Source organism: Hoplias malabaricus, chromosome 10 (genome assembly GCF_029633855.1).
Source record: "Hoplias malabaricus isolate fHopMal1 chromosome 10, fHopMal1.hap1, whole genome shotgun sequence".
NCBI lineage: Eukaryota > Metazoa > Chordata > Actinopteri > Characiformes > Erythrinidae > Hoplias > Hoplias malabaricus.
This window is the reverse complement of record NC_089809.1, coordinates 25,318,582-25,342,364: the sequence shown is the minus strand read 5'-3', so window position 1 is coordinate 25,342,364 and position 23,783 is coordinate 25,318,582. Positions and strand designations below refer to the sequence as shown.

Genomic DNA, 23,783 nt, shown 5'->3' with positions numbered 1-23,783 from the left:
CCAGTCTGGGTGAATGTCTGTGAGGAGTTTGGTGGCTTCTCCCTGTGTCTGTGTGGGTTTCCTCCCACAGTCCAAAAACAAATGTTGGTAGGTGGATTGACTACTCAAGTGTCCATAGTTATGTCTGTGTGTTGCCCTGTAATGGACTGGCGCCCCCTCTGGTGTGTGTTCCGACCTTGTACCCAGTGATTCTGGGCAGATTCCGGACCCACTGCGACCCTGAACTGGATAAGCGGTTATAGACAATGGATAGATGGATGACTATGTTGACACTGTGCCAGATATAAAAATTATGGACTGTGAATGGAAAAGTGCAAAAATTTGATATTTTGTGTAAAATTCTGTTTAACAACCGGTGGTTCACCAAGAAAACGCTGCACAAAACGCCAATGGACCTCCAACTTTGTATTCTTGCTCTGTCTGTTTCAGATATTTACATTCATTCATCCGTGTATACTCTCTCTTTCTCTCTCGCTTCAAATATTCATAAATCCATTCAATCATCCGTTAATTTTCTCAATTTTTTGTCCGTTTCTAACATTTACACTCATTCATCCATCCATCCATCAATCCAGCCCAACCCCCCCATCACACTCACACTTCCCCCCTCCCCTCCTCGTCTGTTTCCGCGCTCAGTTCCGCCTCCATTTTGTGCTGTGGTGCGCAGTTGTGCAGAAGACGACTAGAGTAGCGCGGCTCCGCGACACAGACTGTCTTTCAGAAATGGATGGGTAAGCGCTGCGTGCACAGTCACTGATCTCATTTGTGAAAGCAACGTTTTAAAGACGAATTCGTTAAAGTTGTGTTCTTTACAGTGGTAACCTGAACCTCAGCTATGGCGCTGGCTAACGTGCTACACCCGGCTAACTTTAGCGACGTTAACTGAATTAACTGTTTATTGTTTCCTGGGTGGCTAGATTAAGTTGTGTGCTCCACGATAACGTAAATAAAACGGATGTTTGTTAATAAATGCATGTTTGGCTGCTGTTAGGCAGCCAGTTTCTTATTGGAATTAGCCGCTCCTCTTTTAATGGTTCCGCGCCTAGCGTTGCGTTCAAGCGGGCAATTTAAGGTGGAATGGAAAATTCCAAATAAAGCCCCGTAGAATTCAAATAAGAAGCCAGCTAGCTATGGCTGGTAATGTTACCCCAGTCCTGAACAGCGAGTACTGGAAACTAGCTGCAGCTAATGGTTGCTAGCTTGCTAACAAGACGAGGGAGCCGTTAGTAACAAAGACCTGCAATGATATACGAGCATTAAACCGAATATAATCTGTGTCACTGTGAGAGTATGGCCAGAGACGCGAGAAAGAGGCCGTTTGATTGAAAGGATTTTTCAAACGCAATTTTTTATTGAGTTTATTAAGACTAGGCCTCGGTCTGCGCTCTGCTCCCTCACTTCGGGCCGAGGAGTGATAGCACACCCACGGCTATAGCGCTGCATTTTATTTCTGTTTCTACATAACATGATCAGGTCGATATCTAAGGTGAAGATCTATGGCTAAACTTCATATGGACTGTGTCGTATATGTTACAACATTGCATGTTCACACTATAATTAATGTCTTTAATTATGTGATGTTTTTACAAGATTGCCTAGAAAACCATGTATAGACAATGTTTCATGAAAGTTGTGAAATTTGTATTACTGACAAAAGCAATGAAATACTAAACGTGGTATATGTTCCCCAACTCTTGATTCAAATGTTAAACTTAGAAAAATGATTCCACTTTTACACTTACTATTTTATTCTATTTTATAAGTATAAACCAATGAGTTTGATCCCTGCAGAACACACTTTAGAAGTTTTCGTAAAAAGGCATAACTGAAAAAAAAAAAAAAAACACTTACCCAGCATTCCGAAATAAGCAGGTGAATATTAAATTAATCTGTTGCTAAGCATTTGTGGCATTCCTTCCCTCAAGCTTAGTTATATGTGGAGCTGTCATACTACTGTAATTAATATACTCAAATAGGCTCTGGAATAAAACCATAGTCACATTTAACATATGGCGCTTTTCCACTGCATGGAACCGTCACGACTCAACTCGGCACAGCTCTTTTGCTTTTCCACTGATCAAATCTGGTACCTGGAACCAGGTAAGTTTTCGGTCCCAGCTCTGATTGGCCAGAGAGACATGCCCAGAGCTGTGTTCAGTCTGAAAAACAAAAATAACACGTGAATACACGATGAGCAGACAGCACCTAAGTTTACTGCTGCCGTTATTGTGGTTTTTCAAAGCAAGTGATTCTTGTTAGAGACAGGGTTTTGTGATGACACCTGCTCAATTTCATGAGGGAGCCCTGCCAGTGGGAAAACAACAAACTTAAGTGTGCCGAGCCGTGTCAAGTTGGACCCATGCGGTGGTAAAGCACCAAGAGTGTGTCGCTGTATAAAGAAATTCCATACGAAATGCTGCTGCGTACAAACCCCATTTCCAGAAATGCTGGGGTGATGTGTTTGGAAATAGTGCAAAGACAACATTTCAAATGTTGAAACTGATGTATTTTTTTTTAAACATTTGTCCATTTTGAATTTGATGCCAGCAACATATTTCCAAAAAAAATGGTGTACATTTGTGTGAAAAAAATAGTTCACTGACCTAATTGGGTTTAAAATAGCATCTCAGAGTGCTTGAGACTTTCATCAGTAAGGACAGAGGGAAGAGTGCACAACCTTGATAAACTGTGCAGATTGTGCACTGATACAAGAATCACGTGTCTCAACTTATAACTGTAAAGGACCTGGATTTCACCATCTACATATTACACTGATAGAAACAGAGAATATCTTTAACGTCTGTTTGCAATAGTAGTGCCCAGAAGTAATATGGCTGGCTATGATTTCAGGCCCTGAAGTGGCACTGAATTTAAAACAGATACATTATGTTAATCAGCGACGGGGCTCTTCTCACTTCTCAGAACACATTTTTTAACACGGTTTGTTCCTGCATCCATACATATTAATGCATATAAATGTGTTTTAAAACTCACTAATGCAAAGAATAAACTATCCAGACAATGCCTTTACCTAGGGAGGCTATGTTTATTTTAGGAAAACAAAGCTAATCCGCATTCTGCATAGATTATTTAAAAGAGTTCTGGTGATAAAATTGTCCAGACCTGTCACCTTTTGAAAACAATTGTTGCATTGTGAAACGATAAACACTATAAGAGACTCCAATATATTAAGCAACAGAAATTTTCCTCGGGTCCCAAATGCTTGGAGTGCTTTTAAAGAAGCGGAAACACGGTGGTTAACATACCTCTGTCCCTGTTTTTTGGCATGTGATACTGGTGTCAAATTCAAAATGGCCAAATTTTTTCAAAACACATATATTCGCAGTTAGAACATTTTAAAAGGTTGAGTACGATATAGGGTTTTAATTATTGCATGTCATTGCATTTGGTTTTTATTTACATTTTGCACAACATCCCAACTTTTTTTTGGAAATTGGGTTTGTGGAATTGATGTATGATGCAAGAAGAACAGCATACATCAGATATATGCAGAGATGGCTAGAGCTCCCAAGGCTTTAGCTGAGCTCAGATGGTCTGAAAGACGGTGAAAACATGTCAGGTTCTCTATGGCAGTCAGACTGAAAAAGCCACCTTCTCTTATGAGTTGGGGATGTATCAGTGGCCGTATGGATGAAATGCATGTGTGAGGCTATCATTGATATCGAGGCAAATTTTGGGATTTTTACCCAATAATACGGCCATCATACCCAACCAGATAGTGAGGCCCATTGTGCTCTAGATGGCACCATCTAGATTCAAACCTGCCACCTCCTAGTCATTAAAAAAAACAGCTACATTTTTGAGTGTGTTGCAGATACCATTTTCATAATTTTTCCATAAAAAACAATTGTGTTCAGTGAAAAAAATAGAAATTTTATTGTGCCTTTGTGAAGTAAATAAATGTTCCAAGAGTTAATTCAGTATGAAAATACAAAAGAAATTAAATAAAATCTGATTGCTGCAGTTGCATACCTTTCAAACTGTGCCTGTATTTGTAACATTGTAAATTGTAACTGCAAATAAATGATCTAATTGGATGGACATTGACAAAATATCAATACTCAAAATGCATGTTCAGAATGCGCCATACATAATTTTTGGCACTAGACGTGCTGCATTTCAATTATTTTTTTGTTTTAAAAATACTGCACAGTCATGGATCTAATCAAACGGGCGTAAAGGCCTGCTCATACACTTTGGCAATGGATTATAGGAAACTTAAAGCAGAGATGTTGCAAGAATGTCAATTTATATAATGCCTGTTCTGTATGGTTTAACAAAATTTCTATTTTCTTCCCCCCAGCATAAGCGATGTTGCCGTTGGTGTAAAGGTACGCTTTGTTCTTATGCAACTTCTTATAATTTAGAGGCAGGGTGAAGCAGTTAAATTGTCATGGAAATTATATTCTCATTCAAATGAAAATTACACCTATAAATTTAAAGAATTTTATAAGCTTGGTCTAAGTAAAAATATTGGTAATTCTGATTTATTAATCAAAAGTGTAAACCTGAAAAGGATCTGTCCCCATCTGTTTGTTAATTTAGGAAACTATGAACGCAAAAGGAGTGGAAACAAGCAAAGTATCATTTTAATATTAAATTTAAGCTTCTTAAACCAGGCTCATATATCAAACAAATATCAACAGGACTGTGTAGGTAAATTACTCAGGTTAATACTGATTGCAGTGCTATATTTTTAAAGTATTCTAAAAATTAAATTAACAAACTTATTACTTCTCACAGCTTAATAATTCTCACAGCTTTCTTTTTTAACCTCAAAATCAAAAGCAGGGAAAAAAGGGAATTTCACTAAGAAAGGTTGCATGTTTCGTCTCGGATTTTAATTAAGCCTTAGGTTAAATTTCAGTAAGAGTTTTGATTTTTAGTTTATGTTTACACTTAATTTGTTTAATCTGTTTGTCTGCCTTAATATTCTGAAATGTGCCATGTTTTTTGCCAACTAGTAAAGTAAAAGAAAATGTTAGATTGACAGATCAAATGATAACCTTGTTGAAGGTGCTGAGTAAGCCTTAATGTACCTTAAATGTCAGCCATTGATCTCAGTGGTCTTAGTTTTTGTAAGTGTCATTTCCTTTTCTGATTAGTTTTTCCTTATAGACCTCTAGATCAGGGCCATAGATACACATTTTACCTTTCTAAGACCTGACTGTTTCATTTATGTAGAGTAATAAAGCAGTAGCAAGGACAGAGGAAACCACAACAGAAATATGACCCCATGGTTACCAATGTGGGTCTGAGGATTCTTTGGGCATAGCTGCAGCAAAAAAAAAACAAAAAACGTTTTCATTCTGTAATCAGGAATATAAATTTTAAACATATAAATAGTCAATAATGAGTTAAGTATTATTTGCTGTGAAAACAGTTAATATTTAATATTTTGTAGAGGATGACTAGACAACCTTTAAGTTATTAGGAGTAATTTGAGTACATTTTAACTGCAGCAGTAAAGACCAGAACAATTTTACGGTAGCAGCCACTGTATCATAATTTAGCAATTTAACTGATCACTCTTTCTCTTTCATAAAGAGGAAAATTAGTACTCTGTGTTGTCAAAATCTAGAGACCAATCATTGCAGATCAGTGTTTTGTTATTATTGGTAGTAAATATTTCAGATCATAATTTATTAGAATTCAGTTTAGGGGCTACACTAATGCAGTTTACCAATTAACCAATTAACAGTTTATGCTGACAAAGATTTAGGTTTGTCTTCTAATAAATAAAATGGATCTAAAAGCGTGATTCAGATTGCATTTGAAGTGATTCTTTGTTTTACTAAGAATGTCTACATATTTATCAAAATATTGATGAAATAAATAGTTAAATCAAATTATGATAAAATTCTAAATGTTTATTTTACCCCCACCATGTTTATTTTCTAGAGTCTTTATCACCCTTATGGGTTTTCACTGACTTTAACATATATGCTTAGAAATGTAATTTGTGTGTCCAATTTCAATATTATGATGTGTGTTGAGAAAACAAATAATAATAATAAAAAAAAAATCGCTAACAGTTAGTTTATTTGATTTTCAGTTCCTGGTATTGTTGTCATCGAAGGAGAAAAGGTGGTTTACAAATGCCCCTTGGATATTTGAGAGGCCTACTTCAAGCTTCCATAATATTAAGCTGGCAAAAATGGAATGGGGTCCGTTTATGTCTAAGATGTTTAAGGGAAAAATGTTTCCTTTCAGAAATACCCTCTGATAGCAAACCCTCCTAACTGGGTTTGTTTTCCACTGACAGGAATTTCCTTTCTTCAAAATGATGTTAACCTTTTTGTATTGGGGAAGTAGCGCAGGGGAAACATTGATTTTTTTATAACATTTATTGTTTTGAACTCAAATTCTCTGACTATTTTTCCACTTAGTTTTGTTGCATGGGTTTCTATTATAGGGTAGTGATTTAATAAGCTTTATTTATCACATCTAGCTGAAATCATAGGTAAACAGTAATTTCTGTTTTCTTAATTTTTTTATTTTCATCCATAAATCAGTTAAATGCATGTCATGCAAATTGGTATCCTTGGGCTGATCTCACAGAGAAGGAATATGTTGGTCTGAAGTGCATGGCAAAATAAAATAAGCTGAGAAAACTCAATGCTTTGTGTCACAAGCAAGCTCTAACTAGCTCTACTAGGCTGTGTGCATTGATAAAATATTTACAAGTTTTTATCAAGATTGTGAGATTTGTTGAGCATGCAGAATTCATAAAAATGATTTAACTTTCAAATAAATCATGTTTAGCTGTGCTCTAAGAGCCATTGCTACAGACAGGTTGGGTTTTTTAGGGTGTCTGGGTGCTTTGGTTGACATAAGTGTCTTGAAGTTCTAGAATTCTAGCAAGATTAAAACGGCACCTTAAGGAAAAAGGTGAAAAAACAATTGAAAAGGATACTGCTTTATTCTGATTCCTCACACAGTCTTCTACAAGCTGTGTATTATTGTTTCTTGAGAGATGAGAATGGAAAGTTGTTTGAGTTAGGGGTGGGCGATGTGGCCCTAAAATAACGACATTTCAGGGTATTTTGGCGATAACAATATTCTTGGTGAAAAAACACTGAAGAATACTTTTATTGATTTCCATATCACACAAGATATTGTAACAAGATAATTTATATATTACAAAATAGATTCATTTAATGTATTTAATTTCTTATTTAAATTATTATATATAACATTTATTTTTTAATTTATAAATCTAACAGTTTATAACATTTAGAAAGAACAACAAATAAATGTGTAAGCATTTGCTTATTTTGTAAACAACCATAACTTACCAAGGTTCTCACATTGTATAAAATACAGAATATTCATAATTTATATCCAAACCACCTCCGCACGACTGAAGTCGCTAGTCTTTTAGAGCAAATTCTTTGAACACAGAGCAAATTTCCACCATACTTGTTGCTGTGCTTAAACGATTCACATAATGAATATATGCCATGATACGTCTAACTGCATGACGTCATTACATAAACAAGTCAGAATATCACGATAATCACAATATTGATTTTTTTTTTTTTTTATCGTTTTATTTCTCGTTTGATTTTTATTTTTCTGCCTTTGCTCTAGAGAGGATCAGACGAGCTGTTGTCAAGCAGCATGTACAACAGTCCCAATTCAGGGATGAGCAGTATCAGTGGTAAGACTTTTTTGTTTTGTCTAGTGAGTTAAATGTACTTAGGACATTTCATTAATCACCAGCTGTTTTAAACAGTATCAAAGCATGATGTACAAACTACATTTCCAGGAACGTTGTGACACTTTTACCAAAATGCAAAACATAAATGATAACAGAATTCAAAGCTGTGCAAAAAAGTTTAGTTCTATATTGAATTGAGAATAATACACAACAATATTCCATTTGATGCCAGAAACGCTTTCCAAAAATGGTTGAATGGGGCAGCAGAAGACTGTTGTTACAAAATACAAATTAGGTTAATTGACATCTGGTCAGTGACATGATTGGGTTGGAAAAAATTGTTTCAGAAATAAAGTGGAGAGGGTCAAGAATGTTTCAGACACCACATCACCCAGTCTTGATTAAAATTTAGTCTTTATACAAATATTAATTAAATATAGCGTTTAAATGATTTACTTGTCATTTGCATTTATTAAAATTTATATTTGGCACAGTGCCCCAATATTTTAGGAAATGTGATATATGTACATTCTATAGTAGGTTTCTTTGTCTAGTTTGATGACTAACTAGGAAGTTTAACATTTTGCTCCTTAGAAAATGGTCCCCCATATATACAAACGTGCAGATAACGTGCCATTCCTCCAAAGAATGTTCTTTTCAAAATATTCATCAAAGGAAATACTTTTATTTTAATGAAGACACAGCAAATACTTTCATGGTTTTCCACTTTATGCCATGTAGCCTTATGCATGTTTTTTTTTTTTCCTTCACAATTTTAGATGGTACATCCAATGGAAGTGACAGCAAAAAGTTAAGAGTTGAAGACAGGGTTGGGGAGGCTCCCCCATCTCGTGTCCTCCACATCAGAAAACTACCCAGTGAAGTCTCAGAGACAGAGGTCATTGCTCTAGGATTGCCTTTTGGAAAGGTCACCAATATCCTTACTCTTAAAGGCAAGAACCAGGTAAGTTCATATATATATAATTATTATTATTTTTTTTTTCTAATTGCTCATTTTTATATGGAACAAAATTTTTTAGTACAGATCATTTTTTTGAATCCCATATAGGCATTCCTGGAGCTAAGTACTGAGGAAGCAGCCATTACTATGGTCAACTACTACTCTGCGGTTACACCACATGTCCGAAATGTCCCTGTGTTCATACAGTATTCCAATCATAAAGAACTTAAGACAGACAATGCAAACCAGGTAAAAAATCACATTTACAAATAGATGAGATAAAAATTTAACTGCAGAATCACAGCGGCAGTAATACAACTGTGCAAATTGCAAAGCAAGTAAATTTTTCAATTGAAAGGATTTTTAAATGTAACACACATGTAATACAAGCATAAGAGTAAATGTGTTCTGTGTGTTTGTGCTAAAAATGAGCTGAATAGTAAGTCATCTAAATACCTTGACTCCTTTAGAATTTTAAGATAAGCAAGAAAAGCAATTAGCTATTGGCTATCAAGACTGAAATCTGGATTTTGCTATCTTCAATTTGTTCAGTCAGGTGGAACTCCAACATCAGGTTCCAGTGACGGTACACTCTCATCGCCTTCAAGCCCCGTGCTAAGGATTATCATTGACAACATGTTCTACCCTGTCACTTTGGATGTATTGCAGCAGGTGGGCACTCCACCGAGCTATGTCAGAATTCACCAGGCCTCAAAGTTTTAACAAACAGCTGAAGTTGGCATTTCCATTGTGCTTGATTAGATTTAAAATGATTGTTTACAATGATGTTTCATCCTTATTATAATTCTATTTTTATATGTTTTTCTCTCCTTTTTGTTGATAGATCTTCTCAATTCTCTCCTTTCTCTGTCAGTAGATCTTCTCAAAGTTTGGCACAGTCATGAAAATCATCACGTTTACAAAGAACAATCAGTTTCAGGCTTTGCTACAGTACAATGATGCAGGGAGTGCTCAACAAGCCAAAGTGGTAGGTGTTATTTTGAGTGTACTCTCAGTGGTCAGGTAGTTAGTTTTTGCTTTTTTTTTTTTTGCTTTTTCCCCCCTCCCTTTGTTGTTGTTAACATGCCTAACTCTTTCACAGGCACTTGATGGTCAGAACATTTACAACGCTTGCTGTACACTCCGCATAGACTACTCCAAACTTGTCAACCTGAATGTGAAGTACAACAATGATAAGAGCAGGGACTACACAAGACCAGAGCTACCTGCAGGTGATGGGCAACCTGCTTTGGACCCCTCTGTGGCAGCAGCCTTTAGCAAGGACTCAAACTCCCTGCTCGGTAAGATCCCAGGTATCTCCCTCTCTTTTCTTCTCTTCCTGTGTCTTTGTGGGCCTGGGCTTTCTCTTTCATTTTTCTCATTCTCGTTCCTCCCCGAAGAGATGTTACATGCTGATGTTGTGCTGAACTGGGATCTTGTATGATAAGTCATGAACCTTATTTGAAAAGATGTTATGAATGCATTATTATAATTAATCATTTTGTACTTCATAACAATTTTTAGCATATTTTGTTAGAATTGACATGAAAATAACATGACCATTTTTTTATAGTGGAAATGGCACAAAGAGAAGAGAAGCTCCTGAATTTATTTATGTATTGTTAAAAACCATTTTGAACTAACAAGTTTCTTTCACTTTCAGTCTGTTGTATGTGTATATATTGTCTGTGGTCATTTCCATTTCCCAAGAAAATCTGTTATCCTAATGACCAGATATCCTATTTATGGCTTCTATTGTTTCTCTATGGATGGGTTATTTATGAAGGGATCTTAAATTTGACCTTAAGTTAGAAGAAAACATGCAAATTATGCCTTTTTATGATTAATTTGTATTTTTCTTAGGGACCAGTTATAAGATGCCTTCATTCAATAAACTTGACATTTTCCCACTATATAAAACAAATTTGACACTTATAAAAAAATGTGTTTGTGTGTATATGTGTTTATTTATTTATGTGTCAAACTTTGTTTTACATATATTTTATATAGATACACATTCCACATATTACGTCTTAACATATATTAAGATAAAGCAATGTTTTTCTTGTTGATATACTTTCTTTTCTACATTAGATTTGTGTATGTGTATATTTAAAGGATTCCTGTGAGCCATTTGTCTAATTTTAGGTGCTTTGAGTCCACTGAGTGCAGCAGCTGCTGCAGCTGCAGCAGCAGGAAGAGTGGCTTTGTCTGGACATTCCGGCAGCAGTGGCGTGCTCTTGGTCAGCAATCTTAATGAAGAGGTCAGTCCTACCTTTTGCAGTACATTCAGTCCTGCCCCACCCACCCCCTTCATTACTGTTCAGTCAGAATTTTTATATCTTTAAGTTGCCTTTTAGTCATACCATTGTTCTATGTATCCATGCTTATTTTTTTATCAGTGTAATACACATTGGATGAAGTCAATGCCCTGTGGCTGGTTGGAATTGCATCTGTTTGGTTGGATTCCTAATGGGACATAATCAGTGGTTGCACCAGTTTTGCCATTTTTATGGTGCTAATTAAATCATTGTGCCTAAAACTGGTCATTTCCTTTACTAACTGACCAGTTAGTATTTTTAATGATAACAATAATTCAAATAGTCTCTGATTCTTCTGTGGATTTTGCATAATTCTCTTGCTTGCATGTGTCTGAGACTCATTTTTTTTTTGTCCAAGAGGTTTCTCATGGCCCTGTTTAATCCTTAAAATTGTATTATTTCTCAAACCTGCTCATTGTCTCTAATAGTCTTTCTTTCTCTCTTTGTCTCTACGTGCTTTCTGCTACATTGGTCTGAAACTGGTTAAATGTTGCAATTGTCTCTAAGCTCTTCTCACTTCTGTCCCCCTTGCTTTTGTAAAATTGGAACATACAAAAGTGCTTACTTGGCTGCCTTTTAAACAAATCTTTACAAATTTTTTGTATTTAGGTTTTTTTTTGTTTGCTCACCTTGCTATGTCAACCATGGCTTTCTCTGTTCAGGCTGATACTTAAAGGTTTCTTGTTTACCGCAGCATGGCAGTTTCCAAGAACCTAGCTATGTTCCAGTGCACAACCGTGAACGTTTTACCTGTTTATAATTCTGCAGTGCCTTACCATGACTTGTTGCATGCCCCCTCCCATTGTTATTGTTATCATTATTTTAGACTTTTCCATGTTAAATATATGTATTCAACCTTAATACTGGGCAACTACACTGGCGCAATTATTTGCTTTTATAATCTAGAAATGCATAGAGCAGCCATTTTCTGACCAAACTCCTGCATTTCCTGTGTACTGACTTGTATTATATATTTTTTGTCCCCCCACTTTTGTTTTTATTTTGCATTTGTCTCCCCTTCCCTTTCTTTTCTTTTTCTCTCCCAAACATTCCCTATTCTCTCCCCTCTCTGCCTCTTTCTATCTCTCTGAATCTCTCCTTTCTCATCCCCATATGTCCTTCCCGATTCTGCCCCACCTCACTGTTCATGCTCTGTGCTTGAACAAATATGTTCCTTGGATGAATTTGTCCCCAATTAACTGCCTTGAACCATGATCCATGACCACCTCACCATTCTGCGGGAAACCACCCTCCGTTTTGGATGATCTGTTCATCTCTGCTCTTCCTCGACTCTTCTCTCTACCTGTCTCACGCTGCTTGCTCTTCTCTCCTTCTAAAGATGGTTACGCCCCAAAGTCTGTTTACCCTCTTCGGTATGTTCTTGTTAGCACTCTACCTTTTCTTTTTGTTTTGATTTCATTTTATTTAATTTCCCCCCCCATATTTTACTAGTTTTTTTAATGTTTATATTTATTGGCTTTTGAATATGCTAGTTTTTAGTTGTTTATTCCCGTTCTCTTTCTGATTCTTGATGTACTTTTGGTTTTACTTTAATGCATGCATATGTTGTTTTTGCATGTTCTAAGAGCTTAGTTTTATTATTATTTTTTATTTTTATTTGAGGGTATTTCAGAATCCTTTACTTCTTTTCAGACTGTGACTAGTTTTCTCATTAGGTATAGTGCTCTGTCTCTCCATTATAATAAATCTATCTATCTCTCCACTCTGTTTAAGTTTCACTCTCTTAAAGGCTAACTGTTCCTCCCTCTCCCCCTTCTGCTCCTCCTGCCTCTCTCGCTGCTTGTTGCTCTAATGTAGGGGTGTATGGTGATGTGCAGCGCGTGAAGATACTCTATAACAAAAAAGACAGTGCATTGATACAGATGGCTGATTTGAATCAAGCTCAGCTTGGTAAGATCAAATTTCTAATTATTTCTTGGGCCGACTCCTTCACAAGGGCTGATTTTTATTTATTTATTTATTTTTTTCTTCCTGTTGTACTGCTCATTTAAAAGTTGAATTTGGCAAAAGTAAAAAGTTGAATACAGTGCAAAAAACTTGATTCTGTGCTGCTCCACATTACAAGCCAAATCCAATTAATTGCCAAATTAATGTTATTTGTATAGGCTCATCATTATTGTGTAAATGGCTACATGCTTATGACCTCTGGCTGTAATAGTTATGTTTTTACATCAGATTGTTTTATAACAATTTTAATGCTTCCATGTTGGTACCAAAGCTACACTTGTGAAAACCATACTTGTTGGTATATACTGATGATGTCATAGAGAAGCCTATAAGAACTTACACACAAAAAATTGATTATACATTTCTTTTATGTCCAGGCTCCATAATATGTAAATGTTAGAAATCATGTTGCGTTGAGATGTAATTCAACATTACTTATACTTTTAGCCAGTTGGCATTTACTCTGAAATGTAAGTGAAAATTCAGGTATATCACAGAATAAAGGCAGTTTAAATGAAAGAGGATTGGGACCCCTTTGCTGGAAGGACAGAAGAAAAATACTGCAACATAGAATGTGTTAAAGTCTGATCTGATTTTTTTTTATTTTATGTTTTCTTTATTATTTTAAAATACACTGTCCCATATGTAAATATTCTTCATGACTAGCACAAGGTTTAACATTACGAACTTCATGGCATATAAATGTATAGTAAGCCTGAAAAGCATCCCAAGTCTGACAGCCTCCCTGACCAGTGACATTTTAAAAGGCTAAAGTTGTGACTGGATTCTAATTTAATTATTGGCATCATCTTAAGTTACAATTGGGTATTTTTAAGGTGGAAAAACAGGTTTGTGTTCTTTTCTCTGTTAGCTTACAAATGAAAAATTTTGTAAACTCAGTTGCAGAAAGCAGAGAATAGATTTTTATTTTAGTAACAATTTGCTTTAACTCAGAAGGTCCTAGCCTGCATGCTGTTATTTTTGTCAGAACAAATGTAGTATTACTAAATATCAGTTTGTGCAATCTCCAATGAGTCCAGTGTGCAGAACTGTCAGCTGTTTGCTGCTCATTATGCAAATGATTCTGCTAGATGCTAGATAGTGGGTTCTTAAAATCCCTGAAATGTCAGCTATGTTGTATTCTATTAAGTAAATTGAAAACCCTATTTTAGAACATACATACATGTATCAGGTGTACATGCCACAATGAAATGCCACAGAAAATAAAACTCAGAGATAAGAAGTAAAAAATATATATGAATGTATATTAATGTAATAAACAAAAAGATTAAATTTTTATCCTTATCCTTTTGCCATGCTTAAATCTATTTAGCAATGAGTCATCTGAATGGACAGAAGATGTATTCAAAGATCATCCGTGTTACCATGTCCAAGCATCAGACTGTTCAGCTACCAAGAGATGGCTTAGACGATCAGGGCCTCACTAAAGATTTCACCAATTCTCCTCTACATCGTTTTAAAAAACCCGGATCCAAAAACTTCCAAAACATCTTCCCTCCTTCTGCCACCCTCCATCTATCAAATATCCCGTAAGTGCAGCTCTCTCACTTGCGTCTTGTCAGCCTTTGTTTCAAATGTCAGAATGCTCAAACATCATCTTGTCAATTTCAGACAAGACATAACTGAAGATGACCTCAGAGTACTATTCACCAACTCAGGAGGCGCTGTGAAAGCTTTCAAGTTTTTCCAGTAAGTTCTTTTGTTGCTCCAGTACGTTTAACTTGAATAGGAAGTTGTTTCTAGATTTGATCATTTTATGATAATCATGTGTTTTTTAAATATTCAGAGACCGCAAAATGGCTCTTATCCAGCTGTCTTCGATCGAAGAGGCAATTCAGTGCTTGATCGACCTCCACAACTACAACATGGGTGACAACCACCATTTGAGGGTTTCGTTCTCCAAATCAACCATTTAAAAGAATCTGAGGCATCTTGCTTTGTCTGTTTTCTAGCGTTACCTGTTGACTGTTCTGGTACACTGGGGACCACAGTTTGACAAAATTTTTTTTTTTTTTTTTTTTTTTCCCCCCTCCCCCAATTTTTCCTTTCTTTTATCAATCATTCCTTACTACAATATGGGTGAACATTTAAATCCAGTTTTTCTGAAGAGAGAGAGCTTGTTTTCTCCTGATTCCCAGTGTCCCCTGTTGTATGCTAGTAAGTCATGAACCTTCCCCAGTTCTTCACTATAGGAGTTCAGTACCTCTGTTTTATTACAATTAGCTGACAACGTGCCTTACTCCCATAAACTAGCAGAAAAGTTTTCACACCCCTTTCACATTTTCATAAACCCAACTCGGCCACATGAGGACATAGGCTTCTTAGTTGTAGAAGTGTAAAGTTTTGTATAAACAGCAATTTTTTGCTCTTATCCCATGTGATTTGTACAGTGTGATATCTTGCCTCTTAGAACTCAAGTCCATGTTTGTTTGCTTGGTTTTGTGCTCATTCGTCTTTAATTTGCTTATTTGATCATTTAGAATTGAGGATCTTGGTGAAATATCCAGTGGAATGTATATACCAGACATTTACAGTGATCCTTTAGAGAGCTTAATGTTCACCACAAGCTTTAATACCAGTGAGGATCCATCAAGATTTTTTTTTATAATTTTTTTTTAATGTCTTCAGTAAATTGGTTAGGAGTACAGTACATGTTGAGTTTGATTTGTTAATGGATAGTATGCCTCTACCCTTGTCCTTCTTTATGAACATTTGTTGCAAGGTTTCTTTTTTTTTTTTTTTTTTTTTTTTTTGGATTTACACAAAGGAACTTTTCCCTCCTCCCCTGCATGTGCTTAATGGTCTTGTTAGTCTTGAGAAACTTTATTCAGAGAACCGCTGTTTGCATGCATTAGAAGAAGCTATCAAACATGAGCCTTAAGTTGTGACATGAGCAGTGCATAGAAGAGGGACGACCTGGTGGGACCAAAGTTTGTGCCTTTAGTCTTAATTTCCTGAACACACATTTTTAGCAGATCTCTCATTTTTGTATTTTTCCTGAACATTAAGCCCCTGAATGAGATGTTGATCCAGCATCAAAAAGTAACGGTTACAAAACATCTCACCCCAGTCCCTTTTTTCTTCGGAAACCCTCTGGGTATATTTTTCATATGAATGGATTGTACATTTTGATGGTGGTATATAAGTTCCGTATTAAGGAATTTTTTTTTATTATTTAGAAATGTAAGATTCAGCATAGGTTGAATGTGGCACAATTAAAGGATCATTTTTCTAACAAAGCAGAAAGAATTGACTTTTGTTTGAGTTTTTCCATCCTATCTTTCTCTCTCTCCTGTGCTCTGCTTTTTCCTCTGTAGCATGCTCAATAAATACATCTGTAGCTGTGTTCATCTTCTTTTTCTCCCTCTCTTCTGTCTTTTTCTACTCTTCTAAATATCAGAGAGCAAAGTTAATGCGTTATGACACCTTCAGTAAAATCAGACAGCTTAACTTTAGTGTTCAGCATTTTCCAAGCCCCGCTACCTTCAACCAGGGATGTGTCAAGCTTTTCAAAATGGGTGTGTTCTGGAGTGGGGAAGTAAAATCCCCGTTTTGAAATGATCATATGCAAATTATAATTACAATCACAACCAATTATAACTTGTGGAATTTCTACATGTTATGTACATTGAGGCCTACGGTATGGAAATAAACCCATGAGGAGTACTGTTAACAACCCAAATTGGAAGAACTTATTCATACCTAAATTTCCAACACTATTCCACAGCTGAGATGGAATCTGACACCTGTTTGACTTCAGCATAGAATAAATGCCAAGCAGCACGGACAATGCCTGAGACACAGTTACATGCTTTGTAAAGCAGTGCAGTGTAACATTTTTGTTTAACCACATTTTAAGTTAAAAGATCTACATTATGCTGCTTTATTACTCAAAGTAAATATATGTGTTGCATCAATTGTGATGCATAAGATATGAAAATGATACAATAGACTGATCAAACTGGCCTTAACTGACCTAGTGACATTACAAGTAAAGATATTAAACAGTAATTCCAACAAAATCCTGCCAAATTTACTTGAAATGGTGCTTTTTTTCTATTCCTCATAAGAAACAATGTGATCCACCTAGGTGGAGTTGGATAGGATGGGACTATAATGCATAGCAAGAAAATGACTGAAAATGCCCCACTCAGGTTAAGGGTAAAGTTACCCCTCGCAAGTAGGCTAGATATATCCTAACTACTGTAAAGCACTGCCAGCGGTTCACAGATTAACCTCCTCATGCATATTCATATTAGGCGATCTAGAAAATGCTGACGTTGTGATTTTTGTGAATTTTGCTTCAATAGTTTTGTGTGATGCAGTGTCTGATATCACTTCATTCTACCTGTTGAGTGTTGACGACTCTTCCAAAATCCTGGAGGACCTTCCTGTGCTTTGCTCAGTCTCACACTTCGTTCGCTCACTTTGAAATCTGTAGCTCTAGCTGCCGAATGAATTTACTTAAGGAGTTTAGTATATTTGATGTTTGCATTTCTTTCTTAAATCGGTTTGTCATTGGTGCTGTTGAAAAACAGAAAGAATCAGGATGTGGACAGGTGAGTAGTAGTGACATTAACAAGACTCTTGAATCTCAAGGCACATTTGTGTGAATACTCCTAGACATATTCTATTTATGGTAGCCAATGCATCTCTTGAAGCAGTCTTAATCTTTTTATTATTATTATTGTAAAGTATAAATGTGAGTGTTGGAGTGTTAAGTGACTCCTTCCCCATGTGTTTCCTGTAGGAGATAATGATAGGGGGAAATCTCTTGGTGTAGGGTTTCTGCAGAGTGCTTGTTGGTTGGGGGAGGGGTGCTTGCCTGGTTAGAACAGCATTGATGGACGCAGTGTGTTTGCTGGATCTGATGAAGACAGGGATGTGGCAGGTTTCAAACTTTGGGCTCAGGATGCGGCTATTCATCACACAGCAAGACGGCCATGTTGCTCCACGCTGCTTTTATTTTGCACGCTTAAATCGAAAGACTTGTGTTCTCAATCTACCTTTATAAACAAAAATGACACAATAAATCAGGGCATGGTCCCAGACCAAATCAATACCTCGTCTGGATCATGAATCACGCTCTCCAGACATCTGTATCCATCCACCGTCTCACCAGTGAAAGGAAAGAGGTGATTTTCCCCGGTTCTTCTTTCCCCATTTACAGCTTTGTAGAGCACAATAAAATGTTGGAGAAGGCTCTGCTGAAAGAAATGTTGAATGTGGTCCTGAGTACAAAATGTTTTTGCCTGTGTTTGAGCAGCTATAAAACTTGGTAGACGAGCTGGATTCAGGTGTTCTGTCTTATCCGGTATTAGTGGATATATAAGAACATTTCTTTTTCAGTTTAACTGAAGTTTACAAATATTCCTTCTAAATTGTCAGTGTTAATATTATTTAAACCTTTTTTTATAATTGTATTTTCGATTGTCTCATTTGTCCTTTTTAAAAATCATATTTTTGTTTTTAAGGTGGAATATCCCAGTTAAAAACCATAGAATCTCATAACACCGCCTTTCAAATTTGCTGTGACGCCTAAATTATGAACACAACCAATATCCCTTTCCTTTCTTTAATTTGCAGTTATAGAATTCTTTATAGTATTCTTTTAATGACAGTACTGTCACTACACATGCTCCTCGTCAGCTGAACACATGTATTTTCTGTAGTGCGTTCATACTTTCCTATGATTACTAGGAAAAAACGTGTTACTTTTTCAGAGAAATTAGGGACATTTTTGCACACATCCCAAATTCAGCCTTAGAAGAATGTTTAATGGTGATTTGTATTTTTGGACTGTGGGGGGAAACCCATGCAGACAGGGAAAACACACCAATCCTCCAATCCCCATCCCTGGGACTCTGGAGCTGTGTCATAATGACGCTACCTGTTGCCCAGCACACTACGCCCTCCTAAGGGTGTTTTCCCCCTGGTTTGTTTTGGTTTTACACACTAAAAAAAATCCAAGCGCGAATGTTCTCATCGCTGATTGGTCAGACCTGACTGAGGCAGGAGCAAGAATGTAAACACAGGAAGAAGGTCCTGTGTTCTGGACTAGTGGGTTTAGATCCATCACTCCGATTAGCAGCTAAACTTTAACCAGTTCTTTGTTTACCTGCCTACTGCGTCCAATATGCAAAGCACACCCTAGCTATGAATGCACCGACCTGCAGCGTACACGTTATTGTCGGGTCGGATCACGTTCTCACTGGAAACCAGATCAGAGTTTGTTTGGGACCGGATGGATGCCACCTCCTCTCAAGGGTCTCGTGATTGTTTTGGTCCTCATCTGAGCGTGATTACTTCTTCCACACATGCCCAAGCCAACCGCACCAAGGCTGAACACGAACCAGAGTTCAATTTAAACGGGCTTAATAGTGCAGGTGGAAAAACACCCTAAGACATTTTATGAAAATGAATAACCTGCACCTTATGGCTGCTTTGAAGCTGCTTTAATGACTTTTTGTGAAACAGAGAGAGAGTGTCATTCAGAGCCAAAGACGCAACCAACATTTTACAGAAAACTTTTATAATTGGGAAAGGCCTGTGCAGTTAGTGCTCTGATACCATTTACGTTTAAGGTTTCAGTCTCATATTTCTGGAGCATGTTTAGTAGGAAATTAAATACGAGACTGGCTTTGTTATTCATGACCTAGTCCATGCAAGACCAACATAACCTGCTGTCCCATCTTACCCCAATCTCTCTTATTTATTTTCTCAAGAGAGTGAGGCCTGCTGATGTGGGCCTGTTGCTATGCAGTCATTTGCTGCTGCCACCGCGTCCACTCAAGCATCCAATATGGCCTAGCTCTCTTCATTTCCTTTTATAGACATCCAGACCCCACTGTTTTGATGTATTTCATTGACTAAGTCCTCTAGCTGACCATCAGTGCATGGAGGAGGCTAACTGCTAATGCATATCAGTTCAGCAGTGGGGCTGTCTTAAAGGGCCAGGCTGTCTCAATCCATCATGCACTCTTATAATAGTCATGTGTGTCAGTCCCCCTTTGCCCCAGGTGCAGTGACATCTAATTCAGCTCTGGCTCGCTGATAATGACAGTATTGATTTGAAGCTTGTTCCTTTTTAGAGTAGCTGTGCTCGTGTCTTTTTATGCTGTGGCCACTTCACGCCGGGCGCCTGCATGCTCGGTGCAGTGTGTAGTAGGATAGTCATGGTGATCTCTGTCACCAAACATGGTGGCTCCACCAAATCTCATGAGTTTGCACGGGTCCTGGTCGCCTTCCTACTTGCTTTGCACTCGCTTTCAGCAAAACCCTCAGAATCAGGGAACAGGGGGGAATTCAGATGAAATTGCACAGGCAAAACGGGCTTTCCAGAAACGCATTCCCAGCTCCATTGATCGAATAAAGTATTAATGTGTGCTGTGAGACAATATCGTTTATGAAAAAAACGGTCAGGGTTTCCATGCTTTTATTCACGGTAATGATTTCATACACAACAACATGCATCATGTTTATTGAATCTGGTTCTGTCGACCCACTTCTGTATTTGTCCATTTTTTAACTCATTTATCAACAGAAATATGACTTTCATTTAAATCTTTCCATGAATGGACGAATAAAACCAAACGGCCCAAAAATGACTGGGTGTAAAGTCTTATTCCATCATCATGTAATTCTCAGGAGAATCCACTCACAGAAATAAAGGGAAAGTGGATATTAAAAAACAGGTTTTCATATAATTAAAAGATACAGAGAAAATGGACCACCACAACTCTCCACCAGACAGAGTACCACCAGCTTTCATCTTTGAGAGATGAGTAATTTAAGCTCCAGTCAAATACACAGCTGATTCTGTCCATGCTTCTGTTATGAAATGTAACTGTCATTAAGATGTTACAAATAAATGAAGGAAGAAAATGTGAAAATGAATTAGAAAAGCTGCTGGTGGTCTTTTCAAAATTACTAAAAAATAACTGGGGGGGGGAGATAAAGAATATATAGTTATGTATTTTTTTCCTGTGGTGGGCCCAGAAACTAATAGTCTCATTGGGTGCATTGTTAATTTTATTGATTTATTTTTTTCTGAAGGGTGGCCTTCGTACAAACCTTTCAGAAACACCTGTTAAGACATCAGTGATGTTAGTTTTGTTCCAGTACGACATGAATGTGTGAACAGGAGAACATTTCCCATGAGCATCGTCAAGAGCCTCCCAGCAGTGGCCATTACACTCTGCAGCCCTTATACCTTAGTGTGACTTAATCCCAAGGCCCTGGTGCATTAAGCCTAAAATTAGATCCATTCTTAATCAGAGACCCCTCTTCTGTAAATGCTCCACCTTCTGAGGTGGTCGAGTCTGAATCGTTTGCACACAGTTCTATCACGGCTAATGTGTGCAGTATGAGCAAGAAGCTTCTTCCTCTCAGTGGGGTCCATGCCATTTTCACCACTCCAGGCATGTGTGTGTTTTTGTGTGTGTCTGTTTGTGTTTGTGTAGGGTGTGGCACTGTGCATGCTAATGCCGGAAGCAGGCCTCAACAGCTGGGAGCAGTGAGTTCATCCTCTCCTCTCCCCTCTTTCCATCCCTCTGTCCCTCCCTCTCCCCAGCAGCCGGCTGATGGAAGGCTGGCCGTGGTCAGGGAGGCAGAGCTGTTGCCAGGCGCAGAGGTCAGCGCTCTAATGAGATGCCCAGGGAGAGAATGACAGGAGTGTGCATGTGTAAATAATCTATTAATTACAGGCAGGCAGAGGATGAATAGGAAACCTTTCTCTGTGATATCTTCATCCCTTCCCTGCAACTCCCCTCAACCCATCACACACATGTGCACACACACATAACATCTCTCCAGCACCCCCCCACCCCTTCCACCCATCTGCAGGTTCATGAGAAATCAAAGACACGTTTATTCAGAGATTAAAGCAAAATCCTCTAGATTGCTGCATAAAAAGGTAATTTACAATATTAAACTGACTTTTATCTATATGCAAATGACTCCCCTCCCACTCTTATTTAAATAATTTATGTGAAGGTTCGAAAGTGAGAGGGGGGCTTTTACAGGAGGAGATAACCCGGTTAGGCTACGGTGAAAAGTATTAGCTTTCTGTTTTTTTTGGTTTATTTATTTCAATTACGCCGATTGTTTCCTCATGGGCTGAGCAATGGGATCCAACATGAAGGTTATTGCACTGTTTCTCAGTGAATATTTCTGCCTTGGGGGCTCACTATGAATAATGTCAATATCAGGAGCTACGTTCATTTCTCAAGCCCCCCCCCCCCCCCTTCCACCCTACAGCCCCTCGTCACCAAATGTGAAGCCTCCTTGACACGGATAATTTCATCTGCTGTCAAGGCGTTTGTATGAGAACATGGACTTGTAGCAGATGTGATGTTCCAGCTCCAGTGCTGCTGCCCAGGGCATCATCCCTCTCCTGTCACAAGAGACGAGTGTTGAGGGAACCTGCAGAGTTCAGTACCAATCCCAATCTGATCAGAAGCTGTGATCAGATGGACGTGCTGGGTGCTCTCTATCTCCAGGAAGGAGACATTAACTGCAGTAGTATTTCTTAATATAGCTCTGATTTTGTGATGAATATGTTTATAGAAATAATCCAAAATTGTTTACAAATAAATGTTATTACATACGCTACTTTAAGAAATTTTTGTTTTCTACTTAGAGGCTTTTCTTTCTTTAATTAATGGAATGCTAACTGATATCAGCAGTATTCAGAATGAATGCTTGTATCATGGATGGATGTGTGCTTTGCCATGGACTGAAACATAAATCTGAATACATTTTATACCTATAGTCAGATGATTCAAAGAACCAAAGCCTCGCACTCATTAGATTTTAATACTATGTAATGTGTGTGTGTTTCAGAGGTAGCTAGTGAACTGAGCCGTAGCTAATAGCTGTTGTTGTCAGCTGACTAGCAAGACAATTATTCTAAAGCTAACTATCTCAACAGTTACCACAGTTAAAATGGCTAAACGAACTCAGCCAACAGTTCACAAACTATTCCTCCTTGCTGTTTGAATGTTTATGGAATGGGTTGTGGAAGATTTTTGGAGGTACGCTGTCATAGGGTGAAGCTTAGTTAGTATTAAATACGCTTATCACTTGGTGAGTGATTACTGAGTTTGTTATTTGTATGAAATGTAATTTGAATTCTGTGGACTTCTTTTAAACACACATCAGCTGATCTTTATACTGAGTAAATATTCCATAACAGAAGTTAAGAATATATCTGCCTTCTCCGTTAGCGTAACCTTTTGGGACATACATGCTGATGAGGGTTTGCTCTGAATGAATGTTTAATGAGTGAGTCATGGCTGCATTGTAAGCAGTAAAGAAATGGTACCAACTGTAGGGGTGTTTGAATGTGTATTATCTTGTATTACATAAGAGTCTGTGAATGACTGTTCTATCTGATATGTCAGGGGAAATCATGTTGCTGTCATATCGTGCTGGCCTTGATAATGTGTGATCAATTCATGACAAACAGACCAACTGGATAAAATCAACATGCATTAAAGGTAAAAATGTGGTGTCCTCTCCCAATCATTCATTCATTCTTAAATTCACTGTCTGTAACCGCTTTTCCAGATCAGTGTATATATATAATGTGATATGTATGTGATATATATGTTTTTTATTTGTTCTCATTTACAGCAATGATTATTATTATTATTAACCCTCACTCCAATTTAATAATACTTCCTTTATGTGTGTGCGTGCATTTGTGTGTGTTTTTGTGGGGGGTGGGGGAGTGGTAGCAGTGGAGAGGTATTAATTAAAACCTTCCCCCACCTGCAACTATGGATAATCAGTCTTTTGCCCTAATTAAGTCTCAGAGTACCGTGGT

The 23,783-nt window shown here is 37.4% G+C and overlaps 1 protein-coding gene across 2 annotated transcripts; it reads left to right on the top strand.

The window, feature by feature from the left end:
* Positions 1–625: 625 nt before the first annotated feature.
* ptbp2a (polypyrimidine tract binding protein 2a) lies at positions 626–16,256 on the top strand. Of its 2 annotated transcripts, none has more exons than XM_066682924.1 (14): positions 626–731; positions 4,325–4,352; positions 7,615–7,684; positions 8,464–8,648; positions 8,754–8,894; positions 9,198–9,317; positions 9,523–9,633; positions 9,748–9,958; positions 10,794–10,909; positions 12,306–12,339; positions 12,785–12,877; positions 14,268–14,484; positions 14,567–14,644; positions 14,742–16,256. In XM_066682924.1, exons 1-14 carry the CDS (start codon positions 724–726, stop codon positions 14,869–14,871), a joined length of 1,542 nt encoding a protein of 513 aa, XP_066539021.1. In that variant the 5' UTR covers positions 626–723; the 3' UTR covers positions 14,872–16,256. The 2 variants fall into 2 exon arrangements, with proteins under 2 accessions (XP_066539021.1, XP_066539023.1); XM_066682926.1 differs by having other exon boundaries at positions 9,748–9,946; positions 14,742–16,254.
* The last annotated feature ends 7,527 nt before the right edge of the window (positions 16,257–23,783 follow it).